Raw genomic sequence first — 23495 nt, 5'->3', positions numbered from 1 at the left:
GCATGGAAAAGTACAAGCTCATATGACCTCACTTATGTCTACATTGTTCAAAATGAACGAAAGGTTATTACAGCCTAAGTACTTGCCAAGTTCTGAGAATCGCTGCACAATTATCTGGAAGAAGACAAACATGACAATTGTCTCGTCTTGAGAATTTAAATTCTGGGCATCGATGACGTCATCTCCCATAAATTTCATTCATGGCGATGGAAGGACATCTTCATCAAGGCCTAACTTGACACCATTTGTTTTTGTTTTGGACACCCTTTGTTTCTTGCTGACAGATGTTCATATTTTTCTTGAATAATTTTATTACAGTAACAATGTTATTTCTACATACAGTATGTAAAAGGTTGAAAAACCGAAATTGGAATACTCCTTAATATGGCTGTTTTTCCACATCCAGAAACCTCAAGACTTGCAATTCAGGAATACCATTTTGTGTGTGTGTGGTTTGTTTTTGGTTGTTGTTATCTTCATATGCAGGTTTCACAAGGTGGAACCGAGTCCTCCCAGGTCTCAGTGTATCCACCTCCATTTCAGTAATTGATCATGATTCATGGACCAGTTTGTGAAGTTTTCTTATTCTCAAAGTTTTGTTCTGAGGGCTCTTTTGAGGATCGTCACCGAGCTTCCAACTAGAGGTCGTTTGTCATAATATTCTCAGGGATGGGTTTTAACATCTGTTAGATTCTTCTTCATCATTCCTGTTGCTCCAATTATCACCGACACAATTTTTGCACTCTTCAGCTTCCAGGATCTCTTCACTTCAGTTTTGAGGTATTCATATTTGGTCATTTTCTTGAGTACTGTGTTGTGTAGGCCGACATCAGATTCAATTAGCAATGCTTTCTTTTCTTTTGTGTACCTCAGTACTATATCCAGTCGCAATTCTTTGTTTTCTACGTTCACTCATGATGGGATCATTAGGTCATACTAGTGAGGTACCCGTGCTATGCACGGGTGGGAGGCCAGAAGCAAACAGACAATGCAGAAACGGCGAATGCTAAAGCATTAAACCAATAAATTCCACATTCCTGTAACACCTTCAGTCGCACATCAGACATGGACAGCAAGTTCGTGAAGGACTTCCATGAAAAACGTACCTGTTGGCAAACAAACGGGTACGTTTGTTCCATACCCAGTCAATGGTGAATCTGCATATGGCGATCCGCGAATTCACGTTTAGAAAGTAGAAACCGTCACGGCATTCTGTCATTCACTTGAACTCAATATTTCTTTTTTCATTCCAAACAGCATAACTCCAATCACAAATGAAATAACATTAATATAAAAAATAAACTTTTAACAACATTCGTGACATAAACAAATATTTAAATCCTGATGTGAAGTTCCGTAAGGTTGGGTGAATACAATTACGAATTCAAAATCGTAATTGTATTCACCCAATTCCAATCATCAGTTGATACTTTAACAAAACGACTAACACGAATTTAACATTACGATTGAATGACGGTTGTATTTGGATATTATCAAACCCACGCATTGCCGTCATCTGTCCACTTCCGCATTCGAGGCAGGTTCATAATTCTCATCAAAATCTACAGTATTTGTAGAATTTCAATAAAAGCCACATCACTGTTCATATCGGTAAATATTATTCCATCGTGTTTGGAAAAACTGGAAAATTGGAAAAACCATATGGCCTATTTTACTCCCAGGGGTCCCAGGAATACCCACCCAAAATATAGTTGCGATCGGTTGAGCCATTTTTGCGGTACCTTCAAACGGACAGATGGACATTTGGTGAATTATAGTAAGATGTAAGCATCATGCTGTGTCTGTTGGTTCGGGGAACCATGTGATGGGGGTTAATGGAAGAAGGGTGCGCATGCGCAGAAGGGAGAGGATGCCGAAATAAAGAAAGCCTCTTGAATCTCATTCTTGTTGCTGTTTACTAAATCTACGGACACTACAACTGGCGACGAGGTAAACGTTTCTGGCGAAAAATGACGGCGGTAGGCTCATTGGAGACTTTCGAGGGCGACGATTTTGAAGCATACAAAGAACGCTTGGAAGCTTATTTCATAGCGAACGACATCGGTCAAGTCGAGGTGGGCGCCATTACTGCCGTGATCCAAGCGGCCGACAGGAAGAAGGTGGCTGCTATGATCTCACTGATCGGTAAGAGTACTTACACTACTTTGAAAGAATTGTGTCTCCCGGAAATACCTTCTGCTAAAACGTACGAGCAGTTGTGTGAAATGCTACGAAATCATTTCAAGCCATGAGTATTAAAAGTGGCGGAAACTTATCGTTTTCACCGGACGAACCAGAGTGAAAACCAGAGTGTCACGGACTATGCAAACAGGCTAAAACGTTTGGCCGTCACTTGTAGTTTCGGAAACCACCTCTCAGGTGATTTACGGGACCAGTTTGTTGGAGGTGTACACAGCCAGTCCACCAGGAAAAAGTTACTTTCTCTGGACAGAACATTCGAACAAGCTTTGGATTTGGCTGTGGCTGAGGAAACGGTTGAAAAGGAAGTAAAACAATTCAACTATGGAGAGCCAGGGGTGTCGGGCTCTGTGGACTTTACAACGAGAATAAAAAACAAAACGATTCGCATCGTTGTCCTCGTTTCAAGGATCGGTGGGAAAAAACGACCCTACCGTTTCCAAAGGAAAAACGTTGCTACAGATGTGGCTCTACGGAACATCTGGCTGATGCATGCAAACATGCTCGTACCATCTGCGGATACTGCCGCGACGCGAGGGCCATTTGGTTAAGGTGTGTTTGAAGAAACAGCAAAATGCAAAACGTCTTTTGAAACAAACCCATCATGTTATAGCTTCGAGCGATGAGTCAGAGGACGAGCTGGATATGGTGCATTTACCGCATATTAATTCTATATCTGTTTCAAACAACACTACTCCTCACTACCAACTAGAAATCTCCATCAACGGAACAGAGATTCCGATGGAAATTGATACGGGAAGTTCAGTTAATATACTAAACAGTTGTGACTTTCAACATCTGTCCGGTGGCATCAATACCTTGAAACGAACTACAATATTACTGGAGAGCTACACGGGTGATGTCATCAAATGCTTTGGTGAGAAAGAAATGTGTGTTCAAATTGGGGAGCAACGTGGTTTTGTTGCAGTGCGTGTGGTCGATGGAGCAGGACCTTCATTACTGGGAAGAGATATTATTTCAAAATTTTCCCTTCCCTGGAAAAATATTTTCAATGTTGCCATTCCCATCACCACCGATGACATCGTCAAGCAATACCCCAAGTTGTTTGAAAACAACGCCTTGGGAAGGTCGAGAGGCGTACAGGTTACGCTGAAGGTGCGGGACGATTATCAAGTATTCATGAAAGCTCGAACAGTTCCGCTTGCCATCCGTGAAAGGGTTGACCAGGCTTTGGACAAGCTTGGAAAGGATGGGGTCATTGAGAAAGTTCGGTACTCAGAACGCGCCTCACCCATTGTGCCGGTCATTAAACCAAATGGCCAATTGCGGATTTGTGATGATTATTCGGGCACCATAAACAAATTTTCCGAGTTGGAACAATACCCAGTACCTACGCTGGAAGAACTGTTACACAAAAGAGTTGGTGGGAAGAAGTATACGAAGCTTGATTTGTCCGAAGCTTACCACCAATTAGAGTGCCCCTGGGAGCAGAAAGTATACTACGGTAAATACACACCGAGGCCTGTACCAGTACCGATGGCTTTCATTTGGGGTAAACACAGCCGTTCCAATTTTTCAACGTACCATGGAGAATTTGCTAAAGACCTTCCCGGGTGCTGCGTGTACATTGATGACATCCTGGTGACGGGAGATAGTGTTGACAACCATTTTAAAAACCTTCACAGGGTTTTGAAAAGGCTGGAGGAAAACGGAATTACATTAAAACGTGACAAGTTCCACCTCATGCTGGACGAAATTGAGCATGTTGGATTTGTCATTTCAGCTGCAGGGGTATTCCTGACAAAACAGAAGCTTAAAGCTATCCAACAGGCAGGGGTTCCCGAAAACGTGGGTGAATTAGTCATTCATTGGCCTTACAAATTTACTTCGTCGTTTTGTTCCAGATTTTGCCGAAATCATGTCTCATTTGTACAAGCTACTAAAAAAGGAGGTGAAATGGAAATGGGGAAAGGCCAAGGGTAACTCATTTGAAAAAATTAAAGCTGCTTTGTGCTCCAGTCATGTACTACGTCATTACAACCCTCATGCCTGATTGGTCCTTCAGACGGACGCATCCTCTGTGGGTGTAGGGGCAGTCCTACTTCAACCCAGTCCAGAGGGTGAGTTAGAGCTGGTGGCCTACGCATCGAGAACTCTGAATGATGCAGAAAAAATTACTCCCAGATTGAGAAGGAGTCCTTAGGAATAGTTTTTGGAGTGACAAAGTTTCGGAAATACCTCCTGGGGAGACATTTCACGCTAATGACAGATCATAAGCCTCTGATAACTCTGTTTAACGAGCACAAACCCATGTCACAGTTAGCGTCAGCAAGGATAAAGAGATGATCCTTACTGTTGGCAGCTTACGACTACACCATACAGTTCATCACAGGCAAGAAAAACGTTTATGCGGATTTCCTCTCACGAAAACCCGTACCGGGTCATCCTAGAAAGCCTGAACGAGTGACTGTGGAGGTACTTCTGGTGAAAAATGATGAAATTGTGAATGCTGATGTCGTCGCGGCTGAAGCAAAGAAGGACCCAGTTCTCTGCAAGGTACTTAATTTCTCAAAACATGGTTGGAATGAGAACCCGGGAGGAGGTGATTTGGCCTTATCACAACAAAAGGCTGGAATTTTCTGTGGAAGACGATATTGTACTGTGGAACTCTCGGGTGGTTATTCCCAGATCGCTTCGGCAGATTCTACTCACTGATTTACATGCTGAACATTCAGGCATGGTAAAAATGAAACAAATGGCCAGGAGATACCTGTGGTGGCCAAATATCGACAAGGATATTGAAAGCACCATGAAATCGTGTGTAATGTGTTAGGAGAATGTGAAGGCTCTGCCGGGGAGCCAGCCCGCATCGTGGTCTTGGCCTGCCGGTCCCTGAAAACGACTAAAATCTAGACCTGGTGGGCCCTTTTAAAGGGAAAATGTTTTTGGTTATGGTGGACGCTTATTCAAAGTACTTGGAAGTAATTCCCTTGGTGAACACTACTGCCACGACCATTATTCAAAATCTTTCACATGTTTTCAGTGTTTTTGGTCTGCCGGAACACCTTGTGACTTTTTTTTTTTTTTTTTTGTATACTGAATCGAGGCTCGTGAAAGAGCTAACATTTATTTCACAAACAAATCAACCAGACAAACAAAATATATAAAAAGAGGGAGTGGAAGACAAGATGGGGAGAGAAGGGGAAGCACACAAACATAACATTTGAGAGCAGGGAGATGTGTGGGAGGGAGAGGGCTTGGGGGTAGGAGGCGTGGGAAGGGGGAGGGGGGGGGGGGGTGGGAGAAGTATAAAACACAAGGACACCAACGACTTCCAGGAGAGAAGTTGGTATTTCAAAAAAGTGGATTTGGGGTGAAATTAGCGGGGGTAGAAAAGATCAAGGTTTTGGATGGGGGAAGATAAGAGATGGTGGTGAACAGCTGTTTTAAAGACCTGGAGGGTGGAGTGGGATTGAAGAGAGTGAGGGAGTTTGTTCCAGAGGCAGGAGAAAAGAGGAATGAAGGAGTGAAGGTGAGCAGAGAGTCTTGATTTTGGCAGTTTAACCATAAAAGGGTTGCAGGCAGATCTTGTGCGACCTGTAGGAATATTTGGGGGACAGAGCCCAGAGGGAGAGCTGGGGGGGCAAGGCCAGAGAGGAGTCGGTAGAAGACGGAAAGACCACCAACCTGCCTGCGGTGAGTGAGTGAAAGGCCCTTGGAGTTAGCTTCACCGCGGGAGATTCCAATGATTCTGAACGCTTTGGTTGCAACAGCGTGAAGACGAGTTAGGTGTGAGGCAGGAGCAGCAGCCCAGAGGGGAGAGCAGTATTCCATTTAGCTGCGGATGAAAGCCTTGTATGTGGTGAGGAGCTCAAGTGTGCCAAGGAAGGACTTCGCACGACGGAGGATGCCCAGTCGGCGACTCGCTTTGGAGGCCAGATTTGAAATGTGATTTTCCCAGGAAAGATCATGGCAGATAGTGAGACCCAAAAGCTTGAGTGACAGAACTTCTTGGAGAGGATTATTCAGAAAGTGGATGGGAGGGTTGTACAGTCGGTCTTTTCGGAGAGACATCGTAAGAGTGTGAGATTTGTCAGGATTGAAAGACATGTTCCCCTTGTTTGCCCAGTCTGTGATTTTGTCCAGGTCTGCAGAGAGTGAGGAGGCTGCAGACTGCCGATCTGAGGGATGAAGAATGGAGCGACAGAGAGTAGAGTCATCAGCAAAGTGATAGAGAGGATTTTCAAGAGAGTCAGAGAGATCATTGATGAAGACCAGAAAAAGCACAGGACCCAGAACACTGCCTTGGGGAACTCCAGCCTGACCAGGAAGAGGAGATGAGAGAAACCCATTCAGGGCCACACGTTGACTACGACTAGAGAGGAAGTCCGCCAGCCATGCGTGGAGATTTCCATGGATACCAAAGGAGGAGAGTTTGGTGAGCAGAGCGGGGTGCCAGACCGTATCGAAGGCACGTGATATGTCAAGGAAGACAGCTCTAATTTCCTGTTTAGCATTGGGGACCTCCATCCATTGTTGAGACAGCAGAAGCAGCATGTCCAGAGTAGAGTGACCAGGTCTGAAACCAAATTGATGATCAGAGATCAAGCCATTGGAGAAGAGGAAAGATTTCATATCTGAGGCAAAGATGGATTCCATGACTTTGCTGATAATTGGGAGAAGGCTGATTGGTCTGTAGTTGCTAGGATCTGTTTTTGCACCTTTTTGTGCAAAGCGGTGATGTTGGCTGATTTCCAAGCAGATGGCAGATGACCTTGAGCAAAAGAGAGGGTGAAGAGCACAGAGAGAGGGAGTGAAAGAGCGGAAGAACAGGATTTTAGGACCCGTGGGCTGATGCCGTCATGTCCAGTTGCAGAATCAGAGTCGAGGGTTGACAGAAACTTTTCCACCTTGTCAGGAAGAAAGGACACAGAGACCAGGAGCAGCTGGGTACGACTAGGTACGGTGGGTATAGAGAGGGATGGGTTTGGGACACAAGATTTAGAGGCAAACACAGAGTTGAGGCATTCAGCTTTTTCACGTGCCGAGTCAGCTGTGTAGCCGTTTGAAGTGAGGGAGGGGACGGAGGGGGAACAAACACCAGAAACAGATTTGACCAGACGCCACCAGGATTTGGAAGAGGGAGACAGATAAGAGAGTTCGGACTTGAGAACAGAGAGAGATATTGTTTCCTGGCTCTCCTGAGGGTGGACACACACTTGTTTCGGGCTTTGTGAAAGGAAATGAGATTTCCTTCTGTTGGATTTGCTTTCCAGGAGACGAAAGCAAGTTGTTTCTGGGCAACAGCCTCACCACAAGATTCTGTGTACCATGGATGGGAGGAAGGGTATGACAACTGAAGACGAGATGGGATAAATCTGTGCATGGGAGAGAGCAATTTACTTTGGAAGAATTCCCAGGATGAGTTGATTTCAGAGGCTGTAGAGATGGGAGACCAGTCCGGATGATTGATGGCTGCTTGAAGACCGTGCCAGTTGGCCTGAGTGAAATGCCAGACTCGGACGCTGAGGAGGCTCTCTGAGAATGGTCAGAGAGATGTCTACTTTAACAAGCACATGATCAGTGGAGCCGATTGGAGCAGAAGAAGAGCAGCAGACATTTTCAGGGAAGTTAGTCATAACCAAATCCAGAAGAGAAAATGCTCCGTTGACTGAGATCCGGGTCGGGAAATTGAAAGATTGTGTCAGTCCCAGTGAGTCGCAGAAGTCCTTTGCTGAAGAGCCATGGCTGGTGAGAGGGGTACCCACACCCAGCCAACTGGCATGGTGACAATTGAAATCACCATATATGAGGAAGAGAGAGAGTTGGGATGGGTAGATAGAAGTTGGTCCATATTATCAGACAGCGAGATGTAGATGGAGTCATCACTGTTTGGTGGACGGTACAACACACATATGAACAAAAGGTGGGAGCGAAGGGGAAGCCGTAGCCAAAGGTATTCCTGGGGGTGAGGTGGAGAGAGGGCAGTGCAGGGCGAGTGAGGAAGAGTCTTTTAAATAAAGATAGCAACCCCACCTCCAGGATGAGGCTCAGGTCTATCATACCGGAGGAGGGAGTAACCTGGGAGAGATACCAAGGAGTCAGAGACATCATGAAGGAGGAAGGTTTCTGTTAAGCAGATCACGTCTGGTTTGTCAGAAGCAACCTGTATGGAGAGATCAGTCAAGTTTGAGCGACTGATCGGCAGCAAATTTACCAGCGCCGAGTTCTCACGACAAATGACATTAAACATACCCTGACGGCCCCAGGACACCCTGCTGCAAATGGTTTGGCAGAACGTTATGTTGGTCATTTTAAGGAGAAAATGAAAAAAATTGGTGACACCGGAGAGTTGTTACAAACCAAACTGGACAGATTCCTGTTGACATACAGGGCCACGCCTGCCTCGTTTGGGAAATCACCTTCAGAACTGTCAATGAACAGACAACCTAGAATAAGGCTCAGTGCTCTAAGAGCTAACCAAACCAAACAACAAGTGAAGGTGTTCCAAGAAAACCTCGAGCATGTCCCAAAGTTCCAGCAAGGCCAACTCGTGTTTGCGCGAAATTTTGGAAAAGGTCCGAGCTGGGTTTCTGGGACTATTTTTCGGGTCATTAGTCCAAGAAATTATGATGTGCAAGTAAACGGGTTGGTGTGGAAGAGACATGATGAACAACTACGTCCCCGGACTGTGACCACCTCTTCATGTTTACAACCCGGTATTGAAATGGGGGGCCCCGACCAATTCCCAGTCTCGTTTTCTGGACCCTCGTCTCCAACTAGTCTGGTTGGGAGGGGGAGTCAGGAAATGTCTATTCCATTTACACCACCTGTTGAACGAGATGCTCCTCCCGATCAGCATTTTGATGACTCGATTTTTTTCTCCACGGGTTGATAAATTTGGGAATCCAGAACCGGTTGTGGATGAACCCATGCCTTCCCCATCATCTGGTCAACTACCTCATCGGGTTGGCGAGTCCAGAAGATTTCCGGTGCGAGAAAGGAAGAAAACGAGAAAGACTAATTGAACAATGCTGAGTCTGTGTGTTTGCCTCCCACCTGGTTGGATGAGAAATGTGTTTTTTGACCCCTCTAGTCTAACATTTGTGAAAATGAGTTAATTGTAGGTTGGTTAATGAAATGATGAACATCTTGATGTGATTGTGTTCGCTGGTTTATATGACAGACGAGTACAGTGATCTTAATGATTAACTACCTATTTGTTGTGAGATTTAAAGAGGGTGCAGTTGGTGTGTCTGTTGGTTCGGGGAACCACGTGATGGGGGTTAATGGAAGAAGGGTGCGCATGCGCAGGAGGGAGAGGATGCCAAAATAAAGAAAGCCTCTTGAATCTCGTTCCTGTTGCTGTTTACTGAATCTACGGACACTACAGATCACTTCCTTGTTTTCAATGATTAATTTTGGTTCATGTTTCCACGAGTTTTATGGAATCGAGCTATTGAGGCTTTTGCAGATATGTGAGTGGATTGCTCTCCATACTTTGTTGTGTCTTTGTATGTACAGCTGCTCTGACATAAGTTTTTTTTACATCCTGATAGGAGGTGGCTCGTACTTTCTGATTCTACCTTCCAGAATCTACACCTGTCTGATTGACTCAATCCAGACATCTTTTTAAAGCCATTGGTGTAGTGTCCTTGGTCTTGGGCCTTTGTAATGATTCGTTTGCATCCCAGTTGAGCTGACCTCTTCTTAGCCATTCCAAAGAACCTTCTTTGTCTACTCCCAATCTGTCCAACTGTTCTTTTTTTTTTTTATACCTTCTTGTTCTTTATCATTGTCCCAGTTGTCGGTGTAGATCTGTTGGTATATCCTACATTTGTTGTGTATATCTGTCAATGTGTGTGTGTGTGTGTCTGTGTGTGTGCGTGCGTGTGTGTGTGTGTGTGTGTGTATGTGTGCATGTGTGTTTATGTTCGCGCTCATACGCAAGTCTGTGTTTCACAGTGGGCAGTGTTGGATAAAGCTCGGTATTGAAAGCAACATGCAAAAGAAGGCAAAATAATACATGAGTTTGATTTTTAGGTGGGCGAGATTTTTTTTTAATGGTAAATTGCCATTATCATCAATAATTACCTTAAATCTCTCCCAGTCTATTGTAATCACTTGAGACCCAAAAGGAAATGAAAAAAAAGACAGATAGAAAAATTGGGGTTACAAGTTAAAAAAACAGCTCATTCGATTGACTTACACAAACTAAATAATTCAACATTGCATGATGTACACAAAAGCACTGCTTTACATAAATTAACCAAACGATGATCTTTTTCAAAAGTTTCAAAGAACATTAATGCATTTGGATTGAAGGAAAATGCATAAATAAACATACATAAGGCACTTTCTAAAAATGAAAGAACAGTTTGTACAATCTATAATTTTTTTACACCATATACAGTGTCCATTTTAAGGCCTCGGTTCTTTTTTGTCTGATAACTCGATGCATGACACTGAGACTGTGGATTGCCATTCCATCAAGGATCTCACGTGACTCGACAGCAATTCCAGCAGTTGGAGTGCTTTTTCCGCCGTTTTCTCAATGCAACAAAGATGGCTTCGTCAAACACTGCCTTCAGGCCTTTCTGGGTAAGTGCAGAACACTCCAAGTAACAACATGCCCCGATCTGCAAACAAAGGAAGAAGGAGGATTGGTGGTGGGGAAGGGGTTTGGGGGGAGTGGATGAAAAGTTGAGGAGGGGTGAAGAAGAGCGAGAGGTTAGGGAGGGGTGGGGTCGAAGCGGGGGTGGCACAAGTTCTCAAAATGCCTGTTACTTTCAATCTCTTCTAGTATAATGAAAGGATCAAGTGAAGTACAGTCCAAGCTAAGTCTTGATGTAGAAGCCCTTCCATCATCTTTTACAAAAAAAAGACGTGTGTGTGTGTGTGTGTGTGTGTGTGTGTGTGTGTGTGTGTGTGTGTGTGTGTGTGTGTGTGTCAGTCAGTCAGTCACTGTTCATTCTAAAGGGTTCCAGATGTCGTAGAATAGTATAAATGGTACCATTGGAAAGCCAATGATCTATTTACTTGGAACAAATGATTAATGTCCGTTTAATCATGAAGGTGTATGTTTTGAAAGCGAGTTTCCCAGGATTGAGGAAGAAGAAGAAGTCGAAATAGGAGCTTAATGTTGCAGTTCCAACATTAACATTTATTATTTCTATGACAGCAGGAATCCTATTAGTATATTAGTAGCAGCCATTGAAAGAGCACATAAAATTACATCTACCATGCAAAATACAATGTTAGTTTGTGTGTTTGTCTGTTTGTACAGAGGTCACACCCCCTCCTCCCCCCCCCCCCCCCCCCTTCATGAAGACGATTTGAATCAAGCTTTAAAGGCCAATCTTTTAACACGAATGTGTCTACTTTTGTCTATAGAACAGTCTATTTTGAGGAAAAAAAACAAACTCGAAAAACATTTTCCATAAAGGAGTAATTAAGTCTCTTCTATTGGAATTGTAGATGGTGGCTTGAAAACCGAGCCTCAAGGGCGGTGTACAGAAGTCTTTTTTAAAAGTAACAATAATACAAGGCGCAGGCAGGTGAAATTTGCTGCACATGATGTGCAACACGCGCTGAGTTAAACGAGTGTTCATTTACATCCGTATGATCTACTATCTTCTTTGTCTACTCCCGAGTCTCGCTCTCTTATATAGTGAATCTACTATATAACAGAGCTGTTGGTCTGTCTGTGTGTGTGCCTGGCTGTGTCGCCATTTTTCTCAGAGTTGGCTGAATGGATGTTCGTCAAATTTTCAGAGGTTCATCAGTGAGTGCTTGGGAGTGTTTTAGGCAAAAAAAAAACAAAAAAACGTTTTTTGGGAGTTAAAAAAATTAATAAATCGCTTGATTGTGCCTGAGGCTTTTTCAATTAATGACAGTTATATACAAGTACACATTCGCATAAATAAAAACAAAACAATCACCAGACATTTGAACACAAATAAATCAAAGAATTCAGGAAGTGCACGAATTTGGTAGTACGGCTTCTTCTTCTTCCTGATCGGCATCACACTTAACTCAGAAACGTGAGCCACATTCACCCACCAGCATATAAATGAACCCCCTTCCTCTCCTGCCTCCCTCCTCCCTCCCCCTTCCACCTCCCTTCCCCTTCCCCCCTCCTTCCCCTCTCCTCCCTCTCCCCCTCCCTTCCCCCCCTCTCACCCCTCCCCTCCCCTCCCCCCATCCTCCTCCCCCTTCCCCCTTCTTTCCTCCCCTCGCCCCCTCCCCTCTTCCTCCCGGCAACACCGGGTACTTCTGCTCGTGTCTAATAAATAAATAAGATATAAACACATGTGACACTAGACCGAGGCTTCAGACTTTGGCACACTCATGAGGCTGCACCGTCGAATAAACTTTCAACTTGTCATTTTTGACGGGCTTTTATACCTGTGTAGTCATATTGCTCAGTGTGTTCCAAAAAGACCTGGAAAACTTTGGTTGTTATTATATTTAGTATCACAAATGATACAACAATACCCTTTGTTTAATATGATACAGAAACTCGTAAAGTTTTCTTTATTTTCAGGTCTGGTGGTTTGATGTTAAAGTAAATGGCGACTCCACAGGACAAACCTCAGTACGTCAAAAGGTTCATCGAGACGAGACCCGACATGCAAGTTCAGCGTAATTTCCGTATAGGGTATGGAAGGAATCCGCCATCATGGACAAGTATCAGAGAGTGGTACACGGGGTTTAAGGAGACTGGAAGTTGTCAGAAACAGAAAAGTACCGGCCGACCAAGCACAAGTGCATCAGACGTTGAAAGAGTTCGTGAATCATTTCAACAAAGTCCCAGAAAATCAATCCAACACACCCCCAGAGAACGGGGACTACCAACTACCACTGTTCACAGGATTTTGCCTAAAAGACTGAAGCTTTATGCCTATAAGGTGCAGATTCTGCAGAAACTCAAACCAAATGATGGACCGAAATGCAAAACATTTGCCTTGGAAATGCCCAATCGCGGAAGACGAAAAAGAAGATGAAGATAGCGGATGACGAAGATTACCTGAAAAAGGTCATGTTCACAGCAGAAGCTTGCTTTCTTGTATCGGGTAAGGTCAACTGGCACAATGCGAGAAACTGGGGCTCTGAAAACCCCCACGTGGTCATTGAATATATACGAGACAGCGTAGTATGGCCTTCTCCATGACCAGTTAATGGGTTTGTTTTTCTTTGCGGAGGATACAGCAAACTCAACAATTTACATGAACATGTTGGAAGGATTCGCCTTCCCACAGATTGAAGACCTGCATCCCAATATCATTTTTCAACAGGATGGCGCTCCCCCTCATTGGGCCTTTGTCATTCCAGCCATCCTGAATTTAAAATTTCCAGGTCGCTGGATTGGCCGAGACAGACCAACCACCTGGCTCTCACGGCCAGCCACCCTTGATTTTTTTTCTGTGGGTGTTTGTCAAAGATGTTGTCTGCAACACCAAGGTGGCAAACCTGCAGGATCTTCATTCTCGGATCACAGTTGCATGCCCACTGGCAGACGCAAACACGCTGAGCCAAATATGGCAATAACTCGTGTACCACCTTGGTGTCCTAGGCGCAACAAACGGAGCTCACATTGAAGTGTATTGATGGTGTGCACAAAACTTTGAGTTTCTGCATCATATAAACCAAAGGGTCTCGTATCATTTGTGTTTCTAAATATATTAACAACCAAATTTGTGCGGGTCTTTTTGTAACACCCTGTATAAAGGTACTGTACATGGAACTAGCACACAAACAACATCCACAACCAGTATGTCAGCAGCAGCAACGATAACGTATTATAAACGAGAACGGCACTCGGTAGAGAGCATACCTCCATGGCTCCGCCAGGCTGAACAGTTTCTGAATTCGGACCTGAACCAAAATCTAATCAGCTTGTTCTTCTCACCTAACCAACTCATCCCCCAAGTTTAGTCATAACTCGTCCACAAATTTTTAAATATCATGTTATATATCGCTTTTCTCCCAATCTCTCAATGGTGAAGAATCACTTGAAAATTAAATAAATCTCGTATCCGAATCCATATTCAGATCTTCACCAAAATCGAATCAATTTGGTCTTGTCACACACCCAACCTGTCCACCAAGTTTCGTCCAAATCAGTCCATAACTTTTGGAGATATGCTACGTGTCGGTTTTAGCCCAATCTCCCAATGGTGAAGAATCACTTTTAAAATTCTCTGATCTGGATCCGGATTCGAAGCTTCACCAAAATCTAATCATGTCGTCCTTGTCACATAAGCTACCTCTCCGCCAAATTTCGTCCGAATCCGTCGACAACTTTTCGAGATATCTTGTTCACAGACAGACAGACTGGAGTGAAAACATAACCTCCATCCACCTTTGGTGGCGGAGGTAAAGATCCTTTTTTCACGTGTTTTACTGCATTTTCCATCCTCATTATTATTTCTTATGCAGCCTGTGGCTGCTGTTCGCATATCATTGTTGGGAGTATGGCTGTGACAATGATGCAGTTCCCCCTGTTTCCAGTAATCTAGTACTCATTTTGCTGACATCAGAAGGATGACAGGCTGAGTCAACCCGCCTGGGGTTATTTAACTGTACAACAGGGGCTCAAACTCAAGACCCAGAGATCTTAAGCCAGCCACCTTGATCATTAAGCCAACACCAGGATTATACATTCTCATTGACTCTCACAGATATAAATGCAATATGTTTGTGAAGTACAACATACTGTCTTTTGATTAAATCCGTCAGCACGCCTCATCCTGCATTAAAACAAGTGTCTTTGGCCATATTAACAGAAAATGGTGAGTGATGAACTAGTTTTTCTATATATGAAGGTCCTCGCGTAGGTTTTGGGTGCTGACCTGCACAGGCCACTGTGAGAGAATTCTAAACTATGCCCTTTTGATTGTGAGAATTATTTATATGATGGTATGGTAAACATGACCTATAAATTAATTCTGAATAATTTACCTCCTTTGCCAACTTCATGCCTTGTTGAAATGTTATTGGCTTCTCTTTCATCTCGGAAAGCCTTGTCAAAGTTTTTGATGCATCCCTTAAATCGATCTGTACAGAAAGAAACATGAAACGTATGATTGTCAGTGTAAAAATATGCCATCTCAATTCTTCCTTGTTTCATTTATTCATTTTACAGTCACATTGGGGGTTGAAACCCATTGGCTCTTTTACAGTGACCTGCAAAAGTATTCACCGCCTCCAAAGTTTTCACATTTTGATACCACCTGAACTTATTTCATGATGCTTTCAAATCAAACTCAATAGTCTTCACAAACTACTCCAAAGTGATAAAGCCAGGAAATGCAAATAAAATGTGAATAAGTTCGATTAATAGAGAAAATCAGATGTTTCTCAGTTGCATAAGTATTCAAACCCTTTGCAATAATTAAGCCTAAATCACTTCATCAGTAAATTAGTTGTTTGAAAGTTTACAAAATAAGTACAATAGGTTTCACCTGTATGTAATCAGTGATTTAACTTGTAAATTAAGCTCCCACTCTAATCCAAGTAGTTTCAAGGTGCAACTCACTTGGTAAACATCCAAGGCAAAAATGAAGACCAAGGAGCTTTCCAAAGTAGTCAGACATAAAATGGTGAAGAAGCATCGTTCAGGAGAGGGTTATAAGAAGATTTCAAAGTCGTGCATTATCCCTTTGAGTATGATGAAATCCATCATTAATAAGTTGAAAACGTATCATACCACCACGCTCTAGCCAGATCTGGTCGCTCATCCCAACTCAGCAACCGGGCAAGCAGGAAACTGATTTGGGATGTCACGGTAATAGACTAGACGGATTTATGGAAAAAGGCCATGTATGAGCTTCTAGGTGCATTTTTGGGTAAAAGTTGTGAACCTCACTTTTTAACATAATTAGGGTAGCTGAATTCGATTAACCCGGTTCCCAAGCCGAATTTTGAGTTTTGAATTTCCCACGTGCACAATGTGAACATCTTTGGATGATGTCAGGTACATCAAAGAAATGGCATTATACCCCAATTGATGCTGTTTTAAACAATCTACCGAGTTTTTCCACAGCACTGCTACCATTTCACGCATTAACTGGGTGTGACACCACCTCCTATTTTGCAAATCACACCAAACAAACATCATGGAAAGTCTTCAAAGAGCACCATAAACTGCTGAAGAACTTAGGCATTGGTGAACTCGCAGAGGAGACAATCAAATCTGCAGAAGCGTTCGTCTGTAGAATATATAATGTGCACAGAACAACCTCTGTTGATTCAGCGCGACATATGTTGTTCTCCAAGACTGGTAAACCAGAAGCAATGTCACCGACAAGTGATGCTCTTCATTTCCATTTGATGCGAGTACACTATCAAGCCATGGGATGGAGAAATGCTTATTGTGCCATACCTGACCTTCCTGCACCTGTGGAAATGGGATGGAAACGTGGTGATTCAGGACTCGAGCCTATTCTGATGTCACCGAGTCCAATCCCCGAAAGTTGCCTCGAGATGATTTGTTGTGCATGCCAGAAGCAATGCAAGACTCGATGCTGCAAATGTCGCTATTCAGAGTTGAGGTGCACATCAATGTGTGCCTGTCAGCAACAGAGTGATGATCAGACCCCTTGTATGAATTTGATGTAGTTTGGCAAAACAACATGTGTGGCATTCCTGAATGTTTGTGCTTCATGGCCATGTATACTTAATTTTAGAATAAATGGTTGTATGAAACATTGTCTTATTAAACCCATTTCCCATTTTATAGTGTCAAATTTCAATATCAGTTTGAATGTCTCTTTCAATATGTCGCAAACCATAATATAGACCAGACGGATTTATGAAAAAAGGCCATGTATAAGCTCCTAGGTGCATTTTGGGGTAAAAGTTGTAAAGTTAAAGTAAAAGAGCTGCATGTATATACATGATATTTAAATGCTTGGTCAAAGAAATTGTCCAAAAATGGCAATTTGGCGGCCATTTTGTTTATGCTGATTAGAAGGTCAAAAATTCAAAATTCGGCTTGGGAACCGGGTGAATCCGATTCAGCATACCCTAATTATGTTAAACAGTGAGGTTCCCAACTTTTACCCAAAAATGCATCTAAACATTCACATTTCTCAGAAATCTGTCTAGTCTATAAATCTAACAATGACTGAAAGATCTGCAAGGGTCTATGTCCGAGATGGAGGTCAGTGTTCATCAGTCGACAATATCCCATTCCCTTCATAAAGCTGGCCTCTATGGACAGGTGGAAAGAAGCCATTACTGAAACGAAGGCAAATAATGGCAAAGAAAGAAGCCATTACAGAAAAAGATGCATCTAGAAGATCGTATGGAGTTTGAGGGGGGAAAAAGCATCTTAATGATACTGCAGGCAGGTGGAGAAATGTTTTGTGGTCAGATGAGACAAAAAATGAACTTTTTGTTCCAAATTCAATGCATTATGTCTGGCGCAGCAAGCCTAACATTGCACACCACCCAGTCAACCCAATCATACTGTCAAGCATGGTGGTGGCAGCATCATGTTATCGGGCTGCTTTTCATCAGCAGGGTCTGGCAAGCTTGTCGGGATAGAAGGGACAATGGACGGTGCAAAGTACAGGAGAATCCTTGATGAAATCCTGCTTGAGTCGGTCATGAATCTGAAACTGGGTTGGAGATTCACATTTCAGCAGGACAATGATTCGACGCAGAAAGCTCAAGCCACACTGGAGTGGCTGAAGAAGAAGAAAATAAATGTTCTTGAGTGGCCCAGTCAGTCATGACTTGAGCCAATTTGAACATTTATGGTGAGACTTGAAGATTGCAGTCCATCGAAGATCCCCATCAAACTTGGCAGAACTAGAGCAATTTTCAAATGAAGAATGTGCAAAGATTTCACCATCACACTGTGCAAATCTGGTAGAGACCTACCCCAAAAAGACTTGTAGCAGTCATTGCTGCAAAATGTGCTTCCACAAAGTACTGACCAAAAGGGCTGAAAATTTTACCAGTGAATTTTGATTTGTACATGTTTTTTTGAATAAAAAAAAGTTCATTTGAAAATATTATTTCTACATACTTCTTAATCACACTAAATGTGGTATTATTGTGGTATGTGGTAGGGAGTGTATATTTTTACAGGCCACTGTACCTCCTTGCCTTTAACAAAACTCTGTTAAATCAGCATCTTAAGTACTGGACCATAAATATGAATAATCTATCCCAATGGATTATGAATGCATCGTGGAATATTTCTTAATAAAGTGTGAAAAGTACCTGCGTGCCCACAAGCAGGTACGGAACTTTAGGGCAACATTTCCTGAGCTCAGTCACCCACTCTTCTTTAACATTGTGAAAAGATGAGGGATTGACAACAGAGAAGCAGATCATGAAGACATCTGTATTGGGGTAAGACAAAGGTCTCAACTGGTTGTAATCTTCCTGAAAATGGAGCCGGGGTGAAAGGGGGAGAGGAACAAGGGTTGGGGTTAAGGATAAAAAAGAAGGGAAGAGTTGTTATTGACAAATCAAGTTAGGAGGGATTTAGCACATATTAAGCTAGTTGTGGTTGAATGATTTTAAGATAAAATGTACAACTGTATTCTTTTGACAACTCTTTTACCATCTACGTGCAAAGACGGACACATTACTTGGATGTATCAAAATCACACGTGTGTAGAAATGACGAGTTTAATAATTGGAGTACTTTTCACTCCGATCTCTGCATTGATCAAGAGCATGTTGTCAACATTTTTGTTTCCGTTTTTCATCTGTTCTAAATAAAAATCCGGAATTTTTATTTTCAACTCCTCCAGTTTCCAGTTTTCGTCTAATCTCAACCAAAAGACTAATACGTACTGAAATGAAAAGCATGGAAGCGTAGTAATGCTGGGAAGTCAAAAGCTGTAGAAAAGACGATGTTTGAAGCGACCAAAACTGATGAATTTTTACGGCGTAGCCCATAGGGCAAAGCCATCTAGAACAGTGTTTGTCCGTCCATCTGTATGTATGTATGTATGTATGTACGTACAGTATGTATGTATGCATGTCCCCTCAAACGTATACCAATCAGAGCTGAGGATCTGGTCACATGGCAGGGTGACGTGATTATGTCTGATGTCATAATGGCGGCTGACTCTCCACACATCGCCATTTTGATTTATATGCCGTTCATGCCGAACATATCATCGAACCTGTCATATATCACAATCGCCATGCTCTACCTTGACGTTTTTCATTCAGTGTGAAACACAAACAAACCGATTGCTAAAATGACCATGAACATCAAAAGCATCGGCATTACGTCTCTTCCAACAATACGGTATGGTACATATATAGTCCGTGGGCTGAGTAGGGTTTACATGCACCCCCCCCCCCCCCCCCCACAACTTAACTTCCCGGGTATGTCCATGTACCCCCCACCCTAGGGGTTAGGAAAAACCATGTTAACAGAAAAAAAACTCATTCCCTCATAGTTTGACCTCTGGTGACCTCATTAGTGACCTCATTTGCATATACCACATATCATTGTAAAGAGTGTCCTAGGACAAACATTTTGAGGGGTCATATGCAACCATAGGATGACTAGGTAAAAAGTTATGGCCATTTGAATTTCGCCTACCCCTAATTTTCGGAAATCACTGACACAGGGGGGGTAACATCAAAATATGCGTAGGAGGTACCTTGGGAATGAGTTTTTTAATGAGTTATTAATAACGCGGAAGTAAGGAATTAGCCTCAGTTTTTTGACAGTAATATCATTTTCGAAATACAGTAATGATAACGTAACGTTAATATTATAGTAAATCGAATCGCAACACTAATCCCTTTGTAGTGACTGCAAACGTACGGCCTACTGCAGGTTAAAATATATCACCTTCTACATATGAAAGCCCGCTTGGAGTTTGCAAAAAAACACCTAAAGAACTCTCAGACTGTGAGAAACAAGCTTCTGTGGGCTTTCATGTGTCTTTCACTGAGGAGAGGCTTCCGTCCTGCCACTCTGCCAAAAAGCCGAGATCGGTGGAGTGTTGCAGTGATGGTTGTCCTTCTGGAAGTTTCTCCCATCTCCACACAGAATCTCTGGAGCTCAGCCAGAGTGACTATCGGGTTCTTGGTCACCTCTCTTACCAAGGCCCTTCTCCCCCGATTACTCAGTTTGGCCGGGCGGCCAGCTCTAGGAAGAGTAGTGGTTGTTCCAAACTTCTTCCATTTAATAATTATGGAGGCCACTGTGCTCTTGGGAACCTTCAATGCAGCAGAAATGTTTTTGTGGGCTTCCCCAGATCTGTGCCTCGACACTATCCTCTCTGAACTCTGCAGGCAGTTCCTTCGACCTCATGGCTTGGTTTCTGCTCTGATATGCATTGTCAGCTGTGAGACCTTATATATATATATATACAGGTGTGTGCCTTTCCAGATCATGTCCAATCAATTGAATTTACTACAGGTGGACTCCAATCAAGGTGTAGAAACATCTCAAAGATGATCAAGAGAAATGGGAGGCACCTGAGCTAAATTTCAAGTGTCATAGCAAAGGGTCTGAATACATATGTAAATGTGATATTTCAGTTTTTTATTTTTAATAAAATTGCAAAACTTTCTAAAATTCTGTTTTCTCATTGTCATTATGGGGTATTGATTGTAGATTGATGAGGGAAAAAATGAATATAAACGATTTCAGCATAAGGCTGCAACATAACAAAATGTGAAAAAAGTGAAGGGGTCTGAATACTTTCTGAATGCACTGTATATATATATATATATATATATATATATATATATATATATATATATATATATATATATATATATATATATATATATATATATATATATATATATATATATATATTAGGGTGGTGCTCAAAATAATTTTTTTTAAATATTTACTGGGACATGGCTTTATGTTGTTCCTTTTGTTCCAAAATGAAAAGACACCAAATATGAAAGCAATCTGATTTTATTTAGGGGTGCCACATCAGCCTTCAAACTAAAGGTGTCTACAAAACTTTTCTATATATGGATCGAAAGCAAAACCAGAAGTTTGTTTTATGAAAATCCACCCTCCACTCACTTTCTTTGTATTCTAGCAAACACAAGTTACAATAGCTGCACAAATAGCACTATATTGCTATGAAAACTCAAATTCAATGATAACAATCCAAATGTTCAGTTCATAAAATGAAGAGACACCAGATCACATAATATTAAAAAACCCAAATATAATGAGAAATGTAACTCCTATTTCTGGGCCTGTTTCACCACTGTTGCCTTCTTGGCATCAGGGTACATCTTCCTGTGAGCAGCAACAACTTGGAGCAGAGCTTGCTTTTGCTCTTCATCCTTTGTAAGGAGCTTATTGTAGTCTTGTATCAATGCGACACCCCTTCACCATGACTAAGCCACTGGTGGCTTTCTTTGCTTCCTGAAAGCTGGTTTCTTGCTCCCATGAACCAGGATCCTTATCCATCCAATCAGTTGGGGTCCCTAGGATGCTGAAGAAATGCTTGGTGTGTTTTGTTATGAGGCCAGCGATTGACAGGGCGGTTCCTCGTTTGATAGCTGGTCTCTTTGGAGAGGGGTTTTCACCGTCATTTTTCAATGCTTCAATCATATTGATCTTGCTTTCTTTGTCAATTCTGGTGTCAAATAATGCAAATGCCACTAGTACTGGGCTCATGTACCACGTGTGGCGGCCAAATGCCTTCAAGGCTGCCTGAGCCATCTTCTGATTGATTTGTTCAAACTTTTCCAACTTCTTGAAGAGGTTAATGTCATTCAGGGGAGCCTCAATAGCTTGTGGAGCCCGAAACCAAGCCTGTACATACACAAGGCAGACAAAAATGTTGAAGGCTCGGAGTTCTCTCGCCTCTCGAAGTGTCAAGTGGAACTCTGACCGAAACATGAACACCTGTAGTGAATATAGTGCTTTTGCCATCCATCTGGCTCTGTGCATTGCTCCTGGAGCCATGATCCGGATTCCACGAGGTGGGATTCCTCCCATGTAGATGACAGTCAGTTCTAGGAGTTCACGATAATCATCTCGTGGCTGCTGATCTTTCAAACACACAAGAGCAAATTCCAGAGCTTCATCCATCATGTCATTGTTCTGTGCAAACTCAGCTGCCGTATCAGGATCTGTGAATCCATTTTTTGGTTGGTGATGGGCAATGGACGGCCACTTCGCCTGAAACCGCTTAAAAAGCTGGATGTCAGGGCCTGATGAAGGACCGAAAAGAGTGGTGAAAACATCTCCCAGAATGATTTCGTGCGCATGATGGCGGCAAGCCAAATGAAGTAGTTCAGTCTGTAGCTTCTTTTCAATGAGGACAGCAGCCCCTCCATGAACACCTGAATTGCTGGCCGTTGTGTCAAAAGACAAAGCCTTCACCTTGCCCACAAGGTTCCAGCTCTTCAGTGTGTCCACTACAGCGGTTGCCATAGCTTCTCCTCCCCCGTCAGGTAACTTGGGAACATTCAACAGCTGCTCCATTCCATGGTACTGGTTGGACACAAGGATTGGAAGACGATCCACCTTCACATGCACAAAATCTCCAGTGACATCGGGAAGAAGCTTTCCATCCCAATGGACCACTAAAGGACCCTGTACATTATGATGAAATGCTTCTTTTATTTCGTCCATGGTTTTGCATCGATGCATCATGCGATTCCGCCGCACTGTCCATCGGTTCAGTGCCAGCTCTGCAGGATCCCATCCTACTGCTCTACAAATGGATGCCAAGTTGTGGACAGCCATTCGGTCACTTGTTTTCGTACGATCCAAAGAAGCTGCGACTTCAGGAGTGACAATGTTGATAGGCCTTCTTTTCTTGGGACGAGATATCCCACCATCAGATGATGAAGAACCAGCCTGTGCCATGGTCTCAGAGTCAGAGTCTGAGTCTGTGACTTCCATAGCAGTAGCACCCTTCATGACCATTTCCTGTCTCTTATTTTCCTTCTCTGCCTTAGTCTTCTCCTTTTCTTCCCTTTCTTTCTTTCGCTTCGTTTTTGCTTCCAACACAGTGTCTACAGATCCCATTGAAGCCTTCCTCTCTGAGAATTGATCATGAAGAAACTTCCTGTCCTCGGGGTTGGTGATTATGGCCTCCAAGATCATGGCATGCCTAAGATAAAACGTCTTCTCCAAGGAGGCCTTGAAGGATGCTTCCTTTTTCTCTTGGGTCGCACCACCCCGCTTTGCACCTTTTTGGAGGCTCCTCCATTCTTCATATAGCCTCTCCAAACGATGGATGCAGTGCTGCTTCGTCATTGTAGGTAGGTGAGCCTTTTCCCAGAACTTCACAACCTCTTCAATGGTGAGGGTTGCACTCTCCCGGGCAGTGCGATTCTCCTTCTTCAGATGATGGAAA

At 43.0% G+C, this 23495-nt stretch overlaps 1 protein-coding gene across 1 annotated transcript in view; it reads right to left on the bottom strand.

Annotated features, from left to right (window-relative positions):
* Positions 1-9935: 9935 nt before the first annotated feature.
* LOC137435378 (rho-related GTP-binding protein RhoQ) overlaps positions 9936-23495 on the bottom strand; it is a 42280-nt gene continuing 28720 nt past the window's right edge. The window contains exons 3-5 of the mRNA XM_068129123.2: positions 18397-18561; positions 15124-15219; positions 9936-10799 (exon numbers count right to left, since the gene is read on the bottom strand). Coding sequence (XP_067985224.1) covers positions 10659-10799; positions 15124-15219; positions 18397-18561 — 402 coding nt within the window. The 3' untranslated portion in view covers positions 9936-10658. The remainder of the gene's footprint in view (positions 10800-15123; positions 15220-18396; positions 18562-23495) is intronic.

This window comes from Myxine glutinosa, chromosome 9, assembly GCF_964187855.1.
Source record: "Myxine glutinosa chromosome 9, kmMyxGlut1.1, whole genome shotgun sequence".
Lineage (NCBI taxonomy): Eukaryota > Metazoa > Chordata > Myxini > Myxiniformes > Myxinidae > Myxine > Myxine glutinosa.
The sequence above is the reverse complement of the archived record's forward strand: the minus strand, read 5'-3'. Positions and strand labels throughout refer to the sequence as shown.